At 39.6% G+C, this 19,893-nt stretch overlaps 2 protein-coding genes across 2 annotated transcripts in view; one reads left to right on the forward strand and one right to left on the reverse strand.

The window, feature by feature from the left end:
* The first annotated feature begins 4,115 nt into the window (after positions 1-4,115).
* On the forward strand, positions 4,116-13,576 carry LOC139917676 (heterogeneous nuclear ribonucleoprotein C-like). The gene is made up of 9 exons (XM_078287739.1): positions 4,116-4,254; positions 6,596-6,757; positions 8,862-9,127; positions 9,248-9,320; positions 9,996-10,046; positions 10,609-10,781; positions 11,643-11,756; positions 12,162-12,331; positions 12,880-13,576. The coding sequence occupies exons 2-9, from the start codon at positions 6,753-6,755 to the stop codon at positions 12,985-12,987; spliced, it is 960 nt and encodes a 319-aa protein (XP_078143865.1). The 5' UTR covers positions 4,116-4,254; positions 6,596-6,752; the 3' UTR covers positions 12,988-13,576.
* Positions 13,577-14,947: 1,371 nt separating this feature from the next.
* The window catches only part of LOC144542134 (uncharacterized), an 8,320-nt gene continuing 3,374 nt past the window's right edge, over positions 14,948-19,893 (reverse strand). The window contains exons 4-7 of the mRNA XM_078287738.1: positions 19,253-19,363; positions 17,695-17,836; positions 16,840-17,199; positions 14,948-15,686 (exon numbers count right to left, since the gene is read on the reverse strand). Of these exons, the coding sequence (XP_078143864.1) occupies positions 15,634-15,686; positions 16,840-17,199; positions 17,695-17,836; positions 19,253-19,363 (666 nt within the window). The 3' untranslated portion in view covers positions 14,948-15,633. The remainder of the gene's footprint in view (positions 15,687-16,839; positions 17,200-17,694; positions 17,837-19,252; positions 19,364-19,893) is intronic.

The raw sequence follows: 19,893 nt of genomic DNA on the forward strand, positions 1-19,893 counted from the left end.
GTATTCCTATAGGGACTGAGTGTGTTAGTGAGTTTTATTGTACTTTAGGTGATTTTAATTTCTCTGGTATCTCCATACTATTCTTAATGGGACTTAATAGTGTTTTTGTGGTACTGAATAGTGAGTTGAAGGTATTTGTATCTCCTATATCGCTATAATATCCCTATAATATTCCTATAGGGACTTAAGAGTGTGTCTGTGGTACTAAATAGTGAGTTATAGTGACTGTTGTGCTTTAGGGGATTTGTGTATCACTCCTATAATATTCCTGTAGGGACTTAAAGTGTGTTTGTAATGCTCGATGGTGAGTTTACAGTGACCCTATCCTGTTTCATGCCATTTTTATCTGCAATGAAACTGTAATATTCCTACAGGGATTTACAGTGTGTCTGTGGTACTCAATATTAAAGAGTTTAAATAAATAAATATAGAGTTTATAGTGGCCCTATTGTAGCTAGGCTACTTTCTGAATTGTTATACCTCTTATAGTATCACTATAACATTCCTATAATATTATAGGGACTTCTGGTGTGTCTGTGGTATTCAATAGAGGGTTTACAGTGATCCTATTGTACTTTATAGTGCTTTTGATCTCCTATGGTGTCACTATAAGATTCCTATATGGACTCACAGTGTCTTTGTGGTGCTTGGTGACTTTATAGTGACTTTATCTTATTTTATGGTATGTTCATTTCCTGTGGTATCTCTGTAATATTCCTACAGGGGTGTATAGTGTGTGTGTGGTTCTCAGTAGTGAGTTTATGGTGACATTATTGTGGTATTGTGGTATTGTTTATAAGAGACGGCACTATATTCTGGAACAGCTCTATATAATTTATGCTGGGAAAACCATTCATCATATTGTCCCCCACATCTGTGATGAACCCACAACACATTAATCTTTACAACATTTTTATTTACCTCATTACTTTGTGGTCATTCGCACTCAATGTCACTGCTGGTACTGACGTTCAAAAGGTACAGGCCCTGCTTCCCACTTTTTTTTAGGCCTACCAGTCACATCAAATCTTGTATGACAGCCTGACAAGCATCTGGTCGTATTTCACACTAATAAGATTGACAAAAATACACCGAGGAGGCAAACAAACACAGGAACCTTTCATCTGTGGATGTGATTACAGTGAAGCTGCAAGTCGGAGTTATATTTCTGATTCCCAAGATGATGCACGGAGCTGTAAACAAGTCCTCTGGGATGGTGCTCAAAACAAAACCAGATGTACCAAAACAATTCACAAAAGAACACATTCTCCAGAAAAATTGGGACATTGTAGGGGTTTCATCTCCTAACATAAATACAGAAAACAGCTGCTCTTGGCCTCTTCCAGTCGCCGTTCTCTCTGTCTTAATCCTCAGGTGCAATAAAAACATTAAGAAGTCTTCGGGGTACGGTGTGAATTCAACCATGAAGCTTATGAAGCATGAAGCCAAGAGCACATAGATCTGGTTCTAGGCCTCTATAGCCCCTTTTCATATAATTTCATTGAGTAAATTCCAAGCATTTCACTGGATATGATGTGCTGATGATACCTAATGAGGCTTTCTGGAAATGTGGCCGTCATCCAAAACAGAACAGGGGGACTGCAAATCCCAATATAAACAGGGGTTGCCAATTTTTTAATGTCAAAGACCCCCAAAACGATCCGTTTTAGACCACAGACCTTCATTTGGTAAAGGATTTGTCCCAGGACCCCCATCTTTTGTTGTCTGTCTCTAGGTGGGGAGGTAACAGTGGAAACAGTGAAACCCTTGATGACAATAATCATTCTTATACATGCTTTCCTAATGGTAACATCAAGTTCATTACATAACAGTGAATTTAAGCTATTCCTCATTTTGCTTGGGACCCCATTCCCCTGGTTGTCTCTGGACTTCAGATTCACAAAACCTCCAGATTCACAAAACCTCCTTAGGAAAAAAATCTTCTTAACCTTAGTCTTAAGAGAAAAGTTGATAGGCTATTCATCAAAATACTTTCCTTAAAGCAAAGATCTCAAATTTGTTCTTAATTTTTAAACTTTAAGATAAGTTTCCATTTGTCTTAAATTTGTTGATAAGCCACTAAATTAATTAATTTAAAGACACATTTTATACAGTTCAGTAGGTATTTCAAAGTATTAATAGTTTTACTTACTGTGTCTTACATTTTCAGCTTAATGTTAAGTTTAGCTATAGCTAACTAGCTGTTAGACTGGTTGGTTATGGGGTGCTAACGTCACCATTAGGGAAAGGAATACAAATTTTTAAACCAACAAAGGTTAAATTTGCTATATCTAGCAGACAGAGTGCATTAATGTCAAACAGGCTTATTTAAATCAGTAAAAATAAATTTCCGGTCCTTTTATGCTTGTTTACATCGCAGTTGATAAGTAGGCAAGTTTGTAAGTAAGAAACCAAAGAAGTTCATAAGAGATTAGACTAATATCAAGGGGGATATTAGAGGGAATTGCAGGTACGAGCACAAGCTTTCTTAAGAACTTCCTATGATGGCATTTTTGTGCAGCCGACCCCAGTTTGGGAATCACTGCCCTATAACAAAAGGTTTAGTCCATTATTGGAGATACTGTCCCCAAAATCATATGTCATGAAAATGAAATGGAGACAATATCATTGGGTTTTCACTTGTCCGTTTACAAACCTCTACACTTGAATAAAGCTGATGAGAACTGGAAGGCACAGCAGCTGCAGGTGTATCATCCTTTGTACTGCAGAAACTGCTGCAGCCTCTCTGTCTTCTGCAGACATCTGTTAGCACTGAGGACATACAATAATTAGGATTAGTATGATGTAAGTGGGATATAATCCTTTATTCTGCTTTTCATTATGTGGGAGATTGTGTTTCAGTGTGGCAGGCAATCTTCTCCAAATGTTATCATCATAATGGTTTTCTTGGTAGCAGCACACTTGATGGTCACTGATCCTTTTAGCAATCTGCTCACAGGACTGTTTTGTTCTTTTTTTTTTTTTTTTAAATGTGAAGTTTGTCAAAATATCTCTCCCCTTGCCAAATGTTTTGGTTAAAACCCAATTTTACCATTGATTTATCTTCATAACAACACTGCCCTCCTGTGGCTGAAATTGGTATCGCACTCATGGTCAAGTCCTTTCCTTTATATAGGCTCATTTATGTTATGTTTAATCTTTCCAAAAATGACAATATGTTAATACAAGATGGTTCACGAATGTATTAAGGATGTTTGGTGAAAAGGTCAAAAGTAAATTTTTGAAGTCATACTGAAATATCTTTGCTTTATCATCTTTGTTTTTATTATTATTATTTAATTTACTAGAAGTTAAAACAATGAGAGACCAAAGAAGGATCAGAATGACTATTCTGATCAGAGATTTCACTTTCCACAGTGTTGCAGTATCTGATAATAAACATCTCATCAGATAGGGATGCCTGGGACAAATTCTTACCAAACATGAGTCCATGACATCTATTGGTATCTATTTAGGGGCCCTTGATATGAAAATGAATGGGAGACCCTGTTTTAGACATTAATGATATACAGGATAGACTGCCATTCTAGTATTATAATATCAACAAACTAGTGTTCAGTATTTAATCTCTAGTTTGAATAATCTAGATCATGACAGGGAATAGATTCCATGAATCACAAATCATTTGAAAGTCATCTGTGATAAGAAATGCAGGTGCCATAGAGAAGAATATTCATTATTTAATTAATAATAATTTAATCTCTCAGTTGATTATCCTGATTTGTCCAAACAATAGAAATAAAACCACAGAATTGAAAAAATACTGAACAGAATTTAAATAGGATCGTCTAAATCAATCTATGATTTAATTTCCATCTATAGCTTACTTGTTTGTTTGTTCGTTTGTTTGTTTGCTTGTTTGATTTGGTTGTAGACGACAAGGTTAGAGACAAATAAAAGCACAAATTTCGAGGGTTTGGTAGGCAGGACGGGCTGATTTTCAAAGCCGAAGGGTGAGCACGTTTTAAATATCACGCCACACCGGTGTTTGCGTTTTCCTTCTGGTGCATTGGTCAGTCGTAAACCCCGCTCACTCGGACGGCTCAATATTTGAAAACCAGCACCCTGACGACTACTGCGCCATCGCCAGTTACGTTAGTTAGCTTAGTGGCTAGAAGAAAGCTAGCTTGCTGCTTAGCTAAGGGGGTCGGATTGCTTCTGTTCCAAAAGGACGACCTAAGTAACAATTTGAGATTTTACTGAAAGCAAGCCATTTTACTCTTAAAGGTCGTGGTGAGTATTTTGTTTCCAGACGTTTTTCATTTTTCCTTCCTTTTCTTTGTTTTTGGATTTTGTTTTGGGTTTTTTTTTCAACGATGGTTTTTCTATTTTGCGAGTGGAAAGAACGTAGTGTGCTGGCTAGCGAGGTAGCTAGCTAGCTTGCAGCTAAACGAACGGACATGCTCATCTCCAAACACGAACACTGATTGTGGTTTTTAGAAACACAACGTTTTGGACCCCTCGTAGTTACAGTTTTGTTTTCTTTTGTTTTTGCAAGCTTGTATAGCTATATTTTTCTAGCAGCGATTGGGGAGACCTTTCTTTAATGCAACTGATTGTTTTTGTCACGCTTTTCAGCCAGCCCACCAGCTAGCCTTAGCTAACAACGTTAGAGGCATGGCTGGTTTGGTAGTAACTGCTCCAACCTGATCCATTGTTCATTGCATTTTCTCTAATACAAAATGAGTTGTTGGATTTTGCAAGTAGATGCACTGATTAATGTTATTTTTTTATGCTTTTGGGTTGGTGGTTGGCCAGCTAAGCTAGCCGGCTTTGAGCTTTGGAGCCTAACGCAGGGCCTGTTTCACACTAGAGCCTGCTGATGGCGCTATGTTTAGTGTGGATGGTTTAGATCATTTTTTAATTCCCTGATTTTGCTCAGCGAGCTGTCTTTTTGTGGAATAGATTTTTCCCATGATTTTTCCTCCCTTGAAGAGTGGTTATTTTTCTGAATTTGGGAACTTTGGACTGCCAATGGCCTCAGTATTGTTACATACAAAAATACAAATCATTAATTAAAGGCTTATGTTTCTGAAAGAGTATGATGCGTTTTATCTTGGCTGTTATTGTAACAAAGTCGAGTCACTCCTTCACCGCCCTCCCCTTGGTTGCAGGTACCATCTTGAAGCCTTAGTTGTTTCATTATTGAGACAGAAGCCTTTGTATAAATACAGTCCTTACATGTATTGGAAAGCCTAGAAAAAATTACAAACGCATCAAATGGTCAAGACATGAAAGAAAAAAAATATGAGTAGACCTGGAAGATAAGGTTTCAAATTCTCTATTCCCTGGCAACATTCCCCCCAGACCGCCATTAAGTCCACCTAAATAGCTGCCCAACTATTTTTATATGCCATATAAACGTTCCTCAAGCTGAGATGAGATGGTGGCACTAACTACAAATTGCAGTGATTACCTTTGACATTAAGTGTATGTTTACACAATTTGAAAAGATGTTGTGGAAAATTGGCTAAAATGAAGGATATCCATGTTGGGTATAAACTTAAAAAAAACAGAAGTGAAGCTCATCAGACTAGACGTTTATATAGTTGTCAAATCCTACTTCTAGATTTGATATATTCAGATCTTAGAAAACATTAACAGGTAACATAGGATATCCAATTATTATCTGATTACTCCAAATTAAAATTCCCCCACATATCATGAGTCTCAAGTGACTGAAGGCCTATGACAAAACTGGAAACAGATGGACTTGGAAAGCCTACTTTATATGAATTTAATGTTGTAAATCATAGATCTAATTTTGCTGGTTGCGTCACCATTGTTGATAGTTCAATTCACCGGCTTGGTAATGGGGAACATTTGATTTCAATTTGTTATGTTCCAAAATACATTTTCTTTTTGTCTAGAAGGATTTCAAGCTTTATGAAAGTAGTCCATGTCGGCCTAAAATGTCTTTGCTAAGTTTCATGATTTGTCAGCTTGAATTTTGGACCAATAAGATTAAGCGTCTTTCCAGTTCACACACACTGAGAATTGCGGTAGGAAGGAAGGCTCCTGTGTCAAGTGGATGCCCTGCAAACATGAGAGGGATATTTTTCTCTCAAAACACGGTCTAATCCATATTGCTTGTTGAGTCCAATTGTCTTTCTGTACAGATGGCAGTAATCGCTGCAGATAAAGATTACCCAAGGCCATAGGTCTGTTTAAATATAACATGTATTGTGGGCCAACTTAGGCCTAGCCAAAGCATTTTTCTGTCCAATTTAGAGTAAGAATGTAGGCCGTATGGGTTTGTTTTGCATAGATTTGTAAGTCTAAAAAGTCTCATAGTACCAGGGTTTGTTGGAGCCCTGTCCATGAAACTAAAGTGTGTCCAGTCACTTCCCATAGCTTATATTTAATGGTAAATTAGCACTTGAGTATGTGGTGCTTGCACTAAAACCTGCAGTGGGCTTAGGTTAGTGTCCCAAAACAGCTAGTTCTAGTGGAAGTCCTGCAGATGCACGCCTCTTTACTGTCCCAATGAATCCTGTATACATTCCACCCAGGTAAGACTTGGTACCAGATAACCCTGTACAGCCTGACTGAGGTGTGTTTTCTGTCACCTCAGTATAAATCGCGGTGGGCGAAGGTGAAGGTCAACTTTCTGAGAGTGTGCTGCTGTATTTTGCTGAGAGCACCCCCACCACCCCAAAGACACCAGCCCAAACTGAACCCCGCCCACAGTGTCAAACTACAGACAGACGACAGACCTGCACACAGACGCTATGGAGTGAGTGATGACTGTTCAACCCCCTGTCAGCGGGGGTCACTGTTGATGCCTCTACTGTTTTCACTCTTGTTATATCAGGACTCACTCCCCACTGCCTAAACGCATCTAAGCCACTGGGCTTTACTAAGTGTCTGCATCTCTTTTTCTCTCTGTTAGAGGAATGACAACATAAGCCATTTATAGGACATCATATCTATCTAAAGCACCTCACAATTGCCTAGATCTAGAGTCAAGCAGTCTGGTTTGGACCGCGCAACCTTACACTACCATGAAAGCAGGTATTTTTAGCCTGGATGCCCCCAGTGGAAATCAAAGCCCTAATCCTGACAGTGTTGAAGCCACGCTCTACCTGTTAAGCTACACAAAACCCTAGACTGATCAAGCTCTACGCAATAGGCCTAACTCACACAGGTTAGGCAAATTAGAATTGCCAGCATGTTGTATTTCCAAACATCACTTTGAAAAGACCTGTACACCAAGTGCTTGAAATGCTTACAGGTCCTGTCTCACACACACAGTTGGGTTGATGTTGGTAAGATGTTTTCCTCAAGTTTATCTGGGCACGTTTATTAGTTATTTATTAGTAGAGTTGTCATGAATTTAACATCTCCCAATGAAATGTGATATTTGCTGTTCCTGACAATTACACTGAAACTTATTCCCAGGGTTCCCACAAAAGGTTTTTGAAAATGAATGGATGGCCTTGAAACTACTTTTTTATTTTTTATTTTATTTTTTTAAATGATTGCAGCCAAATTCATCAATAAGCCTCAGCTCTCTGGCCCTCTCTCTGTCCCAGCATCAACACTTCACATCCTGAGGAAAACCCTATGATGGATATTTGCATTGACAGCATCATTCTTACAATAAATGATTTGACCATGATTTCTTGACTTGACAACATCATGAGTTCAAAAATGATGCGTCTATGATGTCTAATTTTGAGTAATGTCCACAAAAGTTGTTGGAGCATATGAGTGTGCAGGATATATTCTTCTTTTTTTACCCAAAACATTCCAATGTTAAGGCCATGAATTTCATCAAACAAGACCTTAAAAGTAATTGAAAAATCCTTGAATTTGATGTCCAAATGAGGTGGGAACCCTGTTATTCAGATGCTTTAGGTTCATGTGTAAGCTCTTGCATGGCCTAACGTCTTTCTCACAGTGAAACTGTCTTACATGTGTTTTATTATGTTACTGTGTAGCATGCAAGATTACACTACAATGAATTAGATGAAGGCCACCTGATCAAGTGTAGTCTGTGCCTGATAACAGCAGCCATACACCTCAACTGGAATAGTTCAAGCAATAACTCTGCCTCTACTCATTTAGGTTACATTTACATCTTAGTCAATGCAGCAATACTTAAATTCAGCAGCAGTAAATTCCCAGAAAACCTCCTCCCTTGGTAGAGAAATGGTGTAAAAACGAAAAGATGATCATTGTGTCACATTGTGTCCACTTCTGCCTTTGGTACTTGGAAGTGGGCGAGGGTTATTTTGGTGCCAAACATACTGAATGGCCAGTATCTGTTTCAGTATGTTGTACTTTTAAATGTCTTTAATCCAGATGTTTATATTGTATTTTTATTATCTTGACATTTTATTCATCAGTGGGGATAATTTTCAATCAGTGGGAGGGCACCGGTGTTGATTTAATGAAGGGGAAACGTAGTCATGCAGCTAAACTGTCCCTGTAATGCAAACAAGGGAAGGGCTGATGATTACTCTTCTGTAATATAACCAAGGCATCAATATGAGGGCCGTTTTGGACACATGCCTCCTATTACTACAAAAAGGGTAAATCGCTGTAATGAAAAAGCGACAGCTCTCACATCACCTGATGGCTCCCTCCCTTGTCCCCAGCGCTTACATGTTTCTGCTTTATTTTTTTATTTAATCTGTTTAGTTTTCTAGGGAAAGCTCGCTCATCATGTACGCTCTTACCCAGCAAGCCACACTTCCAAGTGGGAACTGCCCAGTACTAACGGGTACTACAACGGCAGTAGTTCAGACAGGGGAGAGTTAGTCTTTCTGTTACTAAAACTGGGACTTGTGTTTCTGTCTCTTTCTCTCTCTCTCTCCGTTTTGTCTCCCCGCTAGTCGTTCACCCACCACCTCCAGCCTGATGGCCAGCAACGTCACCAATAAGACCGACCCGCGCTCCCTCAACTCCCGGGTCTTCATCGGCAACCTCAACACCCTGCTGGTCACCAAGGCCGACGTGGAGGCCATCTTCACCAAGTACGGCAAGATCGTGGGCTGCTCCGTCCACAAGGGCTTCGCCTTCGTTCAGTACGCCAACGAGAGGAACGCCCGCTCTGCCGTCGCCGGGGAGGACGGGCGCATGATCGTCGGACAAGTGCTCGGTAAGGATTCGGCCTCAGCTGGAATGAGAGATGGGGAAAGGAAAAAGATTCTCCAGATTTTGGAGGGACTGTATCTCAAGTCCTGACTGTCGTAACGTTCTGTGTTCTGCTCTTCGTTAGACATCAACCTGGCTGGAGAACCCAAACCACACAGGTCTAAGACCACCAAGCGCTCAGCCGGAGACATGTACAGGTCAGTCAAGATGATGATGATAATACCACACTACTGCTATGACTACTACTTCTACTCTTACACAGCACTTTTCAAAACAGCTTGTGCGTTCATGTGCTGATGGGAAAGGTCCGACTTCTGGGATTTTCAAGTCGGCTGCTAAAAAGCGTTGCATTCATTTTTTTGAAGATAAACCCAGATGTCCTGCAGCTAAACAATCTAGTTAGATTAACTTCAATCAAGTCATGTTAGGTTTTAGTTTGGCTAACAACAAACTTGCAATAAAGGTGCCTTTTCTTACTGTTGACTCACAAATCCTTGTTTTTTCACCTTGTTGAGAAGGTTAAAGGTCACCATTGCGTCACACAGAAACCCGGGTAGCAAATTTTCTCCAAGTTTCCGACTTAATTATCCAACTTTGGAGGGCGTTCGCGTTCATGTGAATTTTCCAAGAAGGAAGTTCGTTTTTCCAATATATCTGATGGCACATGAATGCACAAATTGTTACAAAGTGCTTTACAGACAAAGTAATATAGCAAAGTCAGCAAGGCAATTACACAAAGGTTACAGGAGAGTAAATAAGAAAATGGTTGGAAGTAAAATGTAAAAGCCCATCTGTAAAAATGTGTATAAATTTGCAGTTTCCATCTCCACATTTCTTCACACTGGTTCTTTTCTTGTTTTTCTCCTGAACAGCAGTTCCTCATTTGACCTCGACTATGACTTTCAGAGAGATTACTACGACAGGTGAGATCTCCTAATGCTCTTATTTGTCCCTCAGTCTTTTTTAGTGATAGAAATAAATCTACAAAGGATAAATCTATTTTTTTAAACTCAGAAACGTCATCGGAGGAATAATTTAACTCCAGTCTGTCACTTATCAGTCAATTTTTTTCTTTTAATTCCTGAACCCCTTCCTGTCCCTGAGGATTATTTTGGTGTTTTTTGGGTGTTTTGCAGCAGTCACTCCTCTCTGTTTGTGTCTGTATTGGAACCAAAACCCACATCATAAATTGTGTATACAAATATTAATTTCAAAATGCTGTACATCCACTTTGAAATTCATCAGTAATCATTTCAAATACGACACTATCTTCAAAAACAGAGCTCTTAAGGTGAAATCTTAAGATGACTTTTAACTGTATCATGTGCTTTACTGTCATACTGACATTCATTCTGTAAGAGGCGGCAAATTTTTCAAATAGTAAATACCTGATTTTGGAATGAAACTCTTTATATACCTCGACTCTGTATCCCCAGCCTCACAGTACTTAATAACCTTCTTGTATCGATCTGTTTCTGATCCCAGAGTGTACTCGTACCCGTCCCGCGTCCCCCCTCCCCCTCCCCCCCTGTCGCGGGCCGTGATCCCCTCCAAGCGCCCGCGGGTCAGCATCAGCGGTGGAGGAGGCAGCCGGCGCACCAAGACCAGCTTCTCCTCTTCCTCCAAGAGCAGCCAGAGGACCTCGTCGTCCAGAACGAGTCAGTGTCGCATTTACCTGCTGCTCTGTGTACAAGATGAGACCAAACTTTATTGATCCCCGAGGGGAAACGGGGTTGTTGCAGCAGTAATGGGGTTACGCAGTGGGGGGGAAGGACAAAAAGAATATAAGCAATTATAACAATAGAAATAATGAACAATAAAGTAGAATATAAACAATTGTGGGGTTGTATAAACATGCTGCTAATAATTTCAACCTGTCATGTATGGGTGGGAAATATGGGGAAAGAGTATAGATTAATTTACATACAGATGATACTACTAGCAGTCATGTGATTCCATGCTTAAAGATGGATTACCAAAAATGAAATGTGTGTGTGTGTGTGTGTGTGTATAAGGGGGTTGGGAAAGCTAGACACATTTAGTTTAGTTTAGTATGTGATAAAAGCTTTTTTCTTGTGAAATTTGCAGCATCTAGGCTGCTTCCAGTAATTAATCATTAAAACGGTCTGAAAAGGGAAAATACAAATCCTCACATGATGTCAAAGTTCACATTTCTGTACATTTAGTTTGTGAGAGGTTGTGAGTAGGGTCACAATCCTAAAAGATTATGAACCACTGTGATATAGCACTATCCTGTGCCTGTGCCTGTGTCTAGACCAGCCTATTATTTACATTGAATTGTATAGAGATGGTATAGAAGAGATGTAACCAAACCGCTTTAGTCAACCTTAGTTTGGTTCTGGGTTAATTAGGCAGATGCTGTTTTTGTCTGTGGTTGTCCAAGCTTTAATTTCCTTATTTAGATGTGTGCTTTGTCTCAGTCTGTCATACCCAAGTCAAGTTCCTCATCCAGAATTCCTTTTGTTTTTCTCTCTCTCTCTCTCTCTCTCTCTCTCCAGTGAAAGTGGACGAGCTGCAGACCATCAAGCGGGAACTGTCCCAGATTAAAAGCAAGGTGGATTATCTGCTGGAGAGCCTGGAGCGCATGGAGAAGGACCACAGCAAGAAGTCAGGTAGGGAAAACACAGCAGAAATACTCAGCCAGAGGGCGAATATTGTATGTTATGTGGAGGGGGAAGCAGCATGTAGTGCCCCCTGCTGGTGGCATTTATCTTTGAGGGGAAAATTCCCTTTAATTTTCCCATCGACAAATACAGTCACAAACGGGTAACTGCATACAGTAGAGTTCTTTGCAAGAAACCGTTCAAATCAGTTTTGTCTTTGGCAGCCTATTAGCAATTATAATCAATAAACGAATATTGTTTTCATACGGAAGGGGATCCCAATCATCTAGAACACACTCTGCCTGTGTGAAAACTGCCAACAGACATCCGTTTTCCCTCTATGAATTTCTAATCCTCATCGTTTTAGAGATTGTTTTTTTTTTTTTTTTAACCTTGTGCCCTCTTGTTCGGCAGAGGCGAAGAGTTTGAAGGCGGAGCCAGGAGAGGTGACGTCGCCCCAGCACCCCAGCACCAAGAAGGACGAGGGGATAAAGAGAGAGAGGGAGAGCCAGGAGATGAACGACTCAGAAGAGGAGGAGGAGGATGAGGAAGAAGACGAGGGAGACCTGCTGGAGGAGGAGGAGGTGAGACGGAAACACTTGACTTTCACCTATCTGCAAAAGTGTTTTTGGCATTCAAATGGTTCTGAAGGCTGGTACCAATATTTTTGCATCGCAGCTGCCAATAGCCAACATTTTGGTCATTTTCACGCCAAAAGAAATCTTAAAAATTACAAGAATTCAGTGTTTCCGCCAGAATTGTTATTCTTGTCAGGGTGGAAAAGCTTCGACTTTGTGACATTAAAACTCCATTGATGTAAAAATGATGATAATAACAACATTCACTAGCTGTGGTCAGGGAGGAGCCTCCATATTGGAGGTGGATGACACTGACTGGTTGATATTTTGATATTTAATAAAAGACCAATATTGATAAACCAATATATTGGTCTAACACTAAAAATAATCTGTTCTGATTATTTTAGAACAATGAAATATATTTGAGCAGAGATATTGAGGTGGTTTACATATTCCAACCATGTTAATATCAATTTGGGTGCTCCTGCCTTAGACCGGTCACATTTAATTCCTAAGTATCCGTTGCTTACACAAATGCTTTTCTGATTGTTCAGGTGAAGAGTCAAGAGCGGGAGGACGAGGAGGAAGAGGAGGAGGAGGAAGGGGAACACGTGGACGGAGACGATGACGTTGACAGTGTGAACGGCGAAGAGGACTCCTAGGCACACACACACACACACACACAGACGGATACAGCATCCACACAGCTTCCAGTAGGAACTCGGACTCCTGTTTTAATACCCATATTGCGGATACACATGTGCAGCGAACACATGCGCGCACACACACACACACATACACACACACACACACACACACAAGCATGGTGTACCCACACTGTTGTTCCATCGTCCAACAAACCTTTTGATTTGTCCTTTTTTTTTGTTTTTTGTTTTTTTCGTTCCCCCTCCCAGTTGTCCAGTATCACTGTAACAGGAATAACTAGCTGTAGGTTTCGATTTGTGCTTTTACTGGGTGTTTATTTGTCTTCTGTTCACCAGGAGGCGGAAACACGGACGATTATGTTCTCAGAGACCACAGGTTGACTGACATGTCTTAATGCAACGATGATGATTCAGCCACAAAAGACAGATTATGTTTTAAATTAAACTTGTTTTCTTTTTTTTCTTTTTTTCTAAGAAGTACGTTTGTTTGACCTTGTGTGTTCTGTATTTTCATGTCACTGTTTTTTATACTATTCAGTTTCAGTTGAACTGTAAAGGAATAAATTGCAATAAAATATTAAAATTGGATGTGGTGTTGTTTTTGTTGCAGTGATTTCTGAAGAAGTGATTCAGTGATGCATTATCAGTCAATAACCAAACCAGTTTTACTGGCAGTTTTTAAAGAAGAGCGCTTCCTTCTGCGTGACTGTTGCAGTAAAAAAAAAAAAGAGTACATGAGGTAAAAAAAAATCCCCCCCCCTGTTGACGCGTGGGATCAGAATGTGTTTTGGTAAGTGACAGGTTTTCTTCTGAGTTTTTCCTTGTCTTCGCTGAAGGTAAGGTTGGTGCCAGTTAGGTTAGATTGGTTATGCCTGTTTTTCAAGTCAAGTCAAGTCAAAGTAGTTATTTGTATAGCACATTTAAAAAAAAACACAGTTGACCAAAGTGCTGAACAGGCTTACAATACCAAAATAAACTAATATAAAATCAAATAACACATAAGAATAAAAGGCACAGTAGAAGATGAAGTCAAGGTGTCAAGCTCAACTCGAATTAAAAGCCAACGCGAAGAGGTGGGTCTTAAGCAGCGACTTAAAGGTTTCTAGGGTCTGAGCAGTTCTTATATGAACAGGTAAACTTCCAGAGATTAGGGGCAACCACCGCAAAGGCTTGGTCGCCTCTGTTTTTGTGCCTAGATCTCAGAACATCCAAGAGCATCCGGTTGGTCGACCTCAGTGCTCTAACTGGAGTATGATGATGCAAAAGTTCTGCTAGATAAGGTGGCGCCAGCCCATTTAAAACCTTAAAAACAAGCAACAAAATCTTAAAATCAATCCTGAAACGGACAGGAAGCCAGTGGAGGGAGGCCAATACTGGTGTTTTCAGCATGCTATTTGTGTCTTGTGCTTTATTTTATTTCCTTGCATTTTGTTTGTACACTATATTCCATCATTTTGCCTTGTGATAGATTGTTGATTAGTTAGATTTATGTAAGTTTGTTCATTATAAAGTCCTTTGACACGTCACACATGCTTTATGATGAAGGGCTGCAGAAATAAACCAGACTTGACTCGTCGGCTCACACTGACCTGTCAGCAGCCTCAGCTTCAGAGTATTTATGAAACACCAGTAGCTCAGGAAGACTCATAATATCATGCAAACCAAGCTTATGTTCCCACTTCACACTAAGTAGCAAATCTAGCGACTTGCCATCTTGACTGGCTTCAGATCCGCCTGCTAATCGCTTGGTAGAACAGACACATTACAGGACATTTGATGTCCTGCATTTTGGCAATGGGGCTCATGCCAAAAAGGTTTTGTTTTCATTTTATGTATGTTTAATAACTGCAGTTAATTCTCATACCTTTACTGGAGGGTTGTGAAGCATCTAAAGTAGAAGTGTGAGTGGTTGCATAATGTGATGTCAAGGACGAGGCATGCTTTATTACACACGCAAAACAGATTGTTTCAACTTTATTTTTCAAGAGTTGCATTGAACAGTAATAATTAGGTTACATGGGTTTTAGGAGTTGTTTGGCATTCACATTGAAAACACATGTGAATGCCAAACAGCCGTCCTCAGTGATAGCTTCAAGGTATTCCTCTAAACAATGTGGTTTTGGCTGGGTTTCCCAAAAGGCATTTTAGCTCTTAGATCCACTTGGCTATATTACAAGTCAAGGTCTATTGTCTATCAAGATGTTTTGGAAAAAGCCAGCGCAGAACTCGTTTGAACCAGATCTAGTAACAATTGCAGACACTGTTTGCAGTGCCAGATGGGTGTGGTTTGGTGAACCACACCCATCACCCAGGATTACCAAACCTACTTTAAAATACTTTCCTGTTACTGTCCAAACGTATTAGCCATAAAAATTATTTGCAAATGCTATTTGACCCAGGTCAACTGTGGTCTCTTTCTCTTTGTTGCTGTTCACAACACATTTCATTTACAAACAGTATAATGCAAAAGAGATTGTTCAAAACGTCTAAATAACCTATATATTATAATAATAACCTTCAATAAAAATAGAATATTTTACACATGTAGATTGTCGATACTGAGTCGGTTTCTTCTGATGCCGTAATCCAGCACATCAACTGACTTCATTGTATCCCTCTCGTCACAGTGTCCCATGGTCTCATTCAGGTCCTCAGCATGACAGACCCTGTGAGGACACTCAGCAGGACTAGCACAGCTGGTAGGGAAAGAGAAAAGAGGCACTGGATGGAAATGTTTCTTTTTTTTTGCTCTGCACTTCTATCCATTCCCTCATGTGCTGTATATGCACATTACACCCACTATGACCTGAAAACCCTACAGTGTATTCAATCTGTCATAAGATTTTAGCGCTGCAGTAACTCCACACTATCAATTCCCCCAACAGCCAGTGTGGGTACAACATGAGCCTTGTCTAAAGGCCCATTCACATCTAGAACAATAACTATAAAAAGATTTAAATCATTCCAAGTAAATCGAATGTCTGTGTTCCCACGGCAACGATAACTATGAAAACATCCAAAACGATAACTATATTTTTGGTTCGATCACAGAAGGAATTTTTGGATGCAGAGACGACAATAAAACACTTCCAACCAATCAAATTGAAGCTGAAAGAGAGAAGGGGGCAGGACAATTTAGTAGCTCACTGCAGCTTCATTTGCTGACGAACTGATCACAAATATAGTTGTATCATTATAGTTTATAGTTTATAGTTATCTTTATAGTTATCGTTCTAGATGTGAATGGGCCTTTATAGTTTATAGTTATCTTTATAGTTATCGTTCTAGATGTGAACGGGTCTTTATAGTTTATAGTTATCTTTATAGTTATCGTTCTTGATGTGAACGGGTCTTTATAGTTTATAGTTATCTTTATAGTTATCGCTCTAGATGTGAACGGGTCTTTATAGTTTATAGTTATCTTTATAGTTATCGTTCTAGATGTGAACGGGTCTTTATAGTTTATAGTTATCTTTATAGTTATCGTTCTAGATGTGAACGGGTCTTTATAGTTTATAGTTATCTTTATAGTTATCGTTCTAGATGTGAACGGGTCTTTATAGTTTATAGTTATCTTTATAGTTATCGTTCTTGATGTGAACGGGTCTTTATAGTTTATAGTTATCTTTATAGTTATCGTTCTTGATGTGAACGGGTCTTTATAGTTTATAGTTATCTTTATAGTTATCGTTCTTGATGTGAATGGCTCCATGAAAGTTTCCATGAGCAAGACGCTGAACCCCTACAGTGCCTGCTCACTCATTGCACGTCACTCTGGATAAGAGCGTCTAAAGTGTAAAAATGTAATGTAAATGTAAATGCAAATCTGGAATGTTGTGTGCTGTTTACCATGAGGTTGGAAAGCGCCGCTGCCTGCTGTAGTGTTGGCTCCAGTTGTGATGGCGTTGCTGGACATTGCTGTGGTGGACATTGCTGTGGTGGACATTGGTGTGGTGGACATTGGTGTGGTGGACATTGTTGTGGTGGACATTGGTGTGGTGGACATTGTTGTGGTGGACATTGGTGTGGTGGACATTGTTGTGGTGGACATTGGTGTGGTGGACATTGTTGTGGTGGACATTGGTGTGGTGGACATTGTTGTGGTGGACATTGGTGTGGTGGACATTGTTGTGGTAGGGATGTTGCTGGCCGGGTCGGCCAAGTTCAGACTGCCAGCGTTCAGGGTGACGTTGAAGGCACCGATATTACCTGAAGAAAAAAACCAACAGATTGAGCAGTGGGAAATTGTACATGGTCACATTGAGGGCTGACGTGGCGTGCATTTGTTGTCATTAACCCTCAAGTGAGTGATAAGGGTCAATCCGGCCCCAGGCATGTCAATTTATTATTACTTTAAGGCAATTTATTTGATCCTTCCTTCCAAAACTTTTTGACTGTTATCAGTCAACCTGTCCTCATTAAATGCATTCCATTGTTTCTCTTTTCTGCCTCAATTTGTGCTCTGGGTCATGACATATCCTTAGGGGTCATACATGACTCCAGTCAAAAACAACAAATTCTGCCTAGACTATGTGAAAAAGGAAATTTTTATAAGAATCCAGGTTTCTGTAGGGACAAGATATCAAGTGACACATGCCCACAGCAGGCTCTCCAAATGCCCTCCTGACTTGTCTTTGCCAGGGAATATCATGTTTCCAAATCAAAACAATCTTATATACTGTGTGTTTATGTGTGTCCACTCACCGGCATTAACAGATCCACTTCCCACCAGGACAGTGAAGGTGGTGTCTTGGCTGCTCCTGGTGCTGGTGGCGTTGAGGTTCGGGATGGTGAACTCACACTTGATCACAGTGCCGTTCACTGAGCCCCGGATATCTCTCACTATCTGTAAAGATAAGATAATATCAGATAAGTTACGATGAAACTTAAATGATTCCTGTGGGGAAATTGTTTTCCTGCAGCAAACAGCAAACAGTAATAGGATACAGAAAATATAATAAAAACAGATTAATATGAGTAGAGTATGAACAAGAATATAGCATAATATAGCAAAGCAAATTGTTTTAAATAACCATTTTGCAAAAACAATCATAAAATTGAAATTGAAATTTAGCATTTGTAATTTCTAAGATATGGAGGATCCAGTCCATGAAAGTGATTTCATTTTGTCACCCAAGGACGTAACTTACTTTCTATCCTAAGTACTGGAATTTGGTTTGTGCTATCAGTTATTTTGTAACAGTGGGTGTTACTTTTTTCAAAATGGAATGAAACTCTTTGAGTCTCAATTAATTGAGCAAATATCTTGCCACATCAAAACTACCAATTAGATCTATATGTACTACAATATGTGCAATGACTGTACCGCATTACTTACACTTTAATCTCTTTTAAACTTGAGTCATTCAGGGTCGGTTGCAGAATGTGTTTACATGCACATTAATATTCAGAATATGAGCCTTATCCCAGCTCAGGTTTTACTCGGGATGTGGCGTTTACATGCACCGACTCATAAACAGAATATTTGAATATCCTGAATATAAAGGGAATATTAATGTGCATGTAAACGCACTCACATATTCACAGCTGGGAGCTGCCCAGTGCAACCACAGTCTTCTACTGAGCAGCTCCACTAGTGCAGTAGGGGGTTCAGTGCCTTGCTCAAGGGCACTGGGGCAGTAGTTACTGAGAGAGGGGAGAGTGTTACTCATTTATTTTCCCTGCCCAGATTTTCCCCAGCAGCTGTCCAGAGGTTAAAGCAGCCCTATTATTATTAAAGCAATCAAAATTTCCACGATGTACATATATGATGAAAGATGTTTGACGAAGACATTTTTAAACTTTTATTTTATTTGAGTGGTTAACTTTTAAGTTATTGCAGTTTCAGACTAACTGCAGTCAACACATCACAACTGGACTTAGTTCTGATTGGCTCTCCTTACTAAACAATTACTAAAATCCCTCCAATCAGACCTCATTTGAATTAGAGCAGCTGGTGTTGTCAGCCAATCAGGGTGAGGACTTCGTCTTCAAATTCATTCAATAAATACCCTTTTTAACTTGACTTCAATTATTTGCAAAACATCACAAAGATCATTATTCTCATTATTATATACCCCCAAAATCATGAAAACTGAATGAACCTTTAAGTGCCTTGCTCATCTTACATCTTTCTGTTTATGATCTTTGTTTCATGTAACACACAGACAAACATTCATTATGATTTAAGAATGGAGTATATATCATAAGTCATATTTATTTATCCCTATAGATGATAGTGAAGGGGAAGGGGAGGCCTCACCCTCTCTGTTGGACTGAGTGCCATGTCACCGCTGTTGTTTCTCTGCATTGTGCGGAAGAAGAATGTGTTGTCCGAGCTGTTTTGAGCGCAGATAAAAACCATGGTGGTACCCTGAGAGAGAGAGAGACAGCGGGGAAGAGGAAGAAATTACTTCCTTAAAGTAAAGACAATAGCAAATTCCATTATCATGAGCTGTCTTTGTTTGGACTGGAAAAATGTCAACGCATTGATGAAATGGGCCGGTTAAAGGCTCGGTTTCCAGCTCTTCTTGTTTAGTGTATGTTCACCTATTATGATCACTGTTTAAGCAGGCATTGTGCATTTATGTTTGCTTCTGCTTCCTTGTTTGCATGAAGGCTGTCTGTTTCCTTGTGTGTGTGTGTGTGTATGTGTGTGTGTGTGTGTTTTTGTAGTTTTAGACCCTTGTCATGTCAGATATTCTGGTATTTGTTGCTGTGAAGAATAATTGATTGATAACATTGATATAGTAACATTGTTGAATAGCCTAATGGGGACCAAGTGGTGTGGTGTACCAAGATGCATCATAACATTCATCATTTCACAGATTCCCCACTAACAAACATATTAGAAACCAATAGAACTCAAGAATCCAGAGGGATATATGTTCACATTTTGATACA

Source organism: Centroberyx gerrardi, chromosome 13, assembly GCF_048128805.1.
Source record: "Centroberyx gerrardi isolate f3 chromosome 13, fCenGer3.hap1.cur.20231027, whole genome shotgun sequence".
NCBI classification, from domain to species: domain Eukaryota; kingdom Metazoa; phylum Chordata; class Actinopteri; order Beryciformes; family Berycidae; genus Centroberyx; species Centroberyx gerrardi.

Excerpts from the sequence above, each read along its gene's own strand:
- LOC139917676 (XM_078287739.1), top strand. Across the intron at positions 11,757-12,161 it reads GGACCACAGCAAGAAGTCAG|AGGCGAAGAGTTTGAAGGCG; the intron begins GTAGGGAAAACA and ends CTTGTTCGGCAG. Across the intron at positions 12,332-12,879 it reads ACCTGCTGGAGGAGGAGGAG|GTGAAGAGTCAAGAGCGGGA; the intron begins GTGAGACGGAAA and ends CTGATTGTTCAG.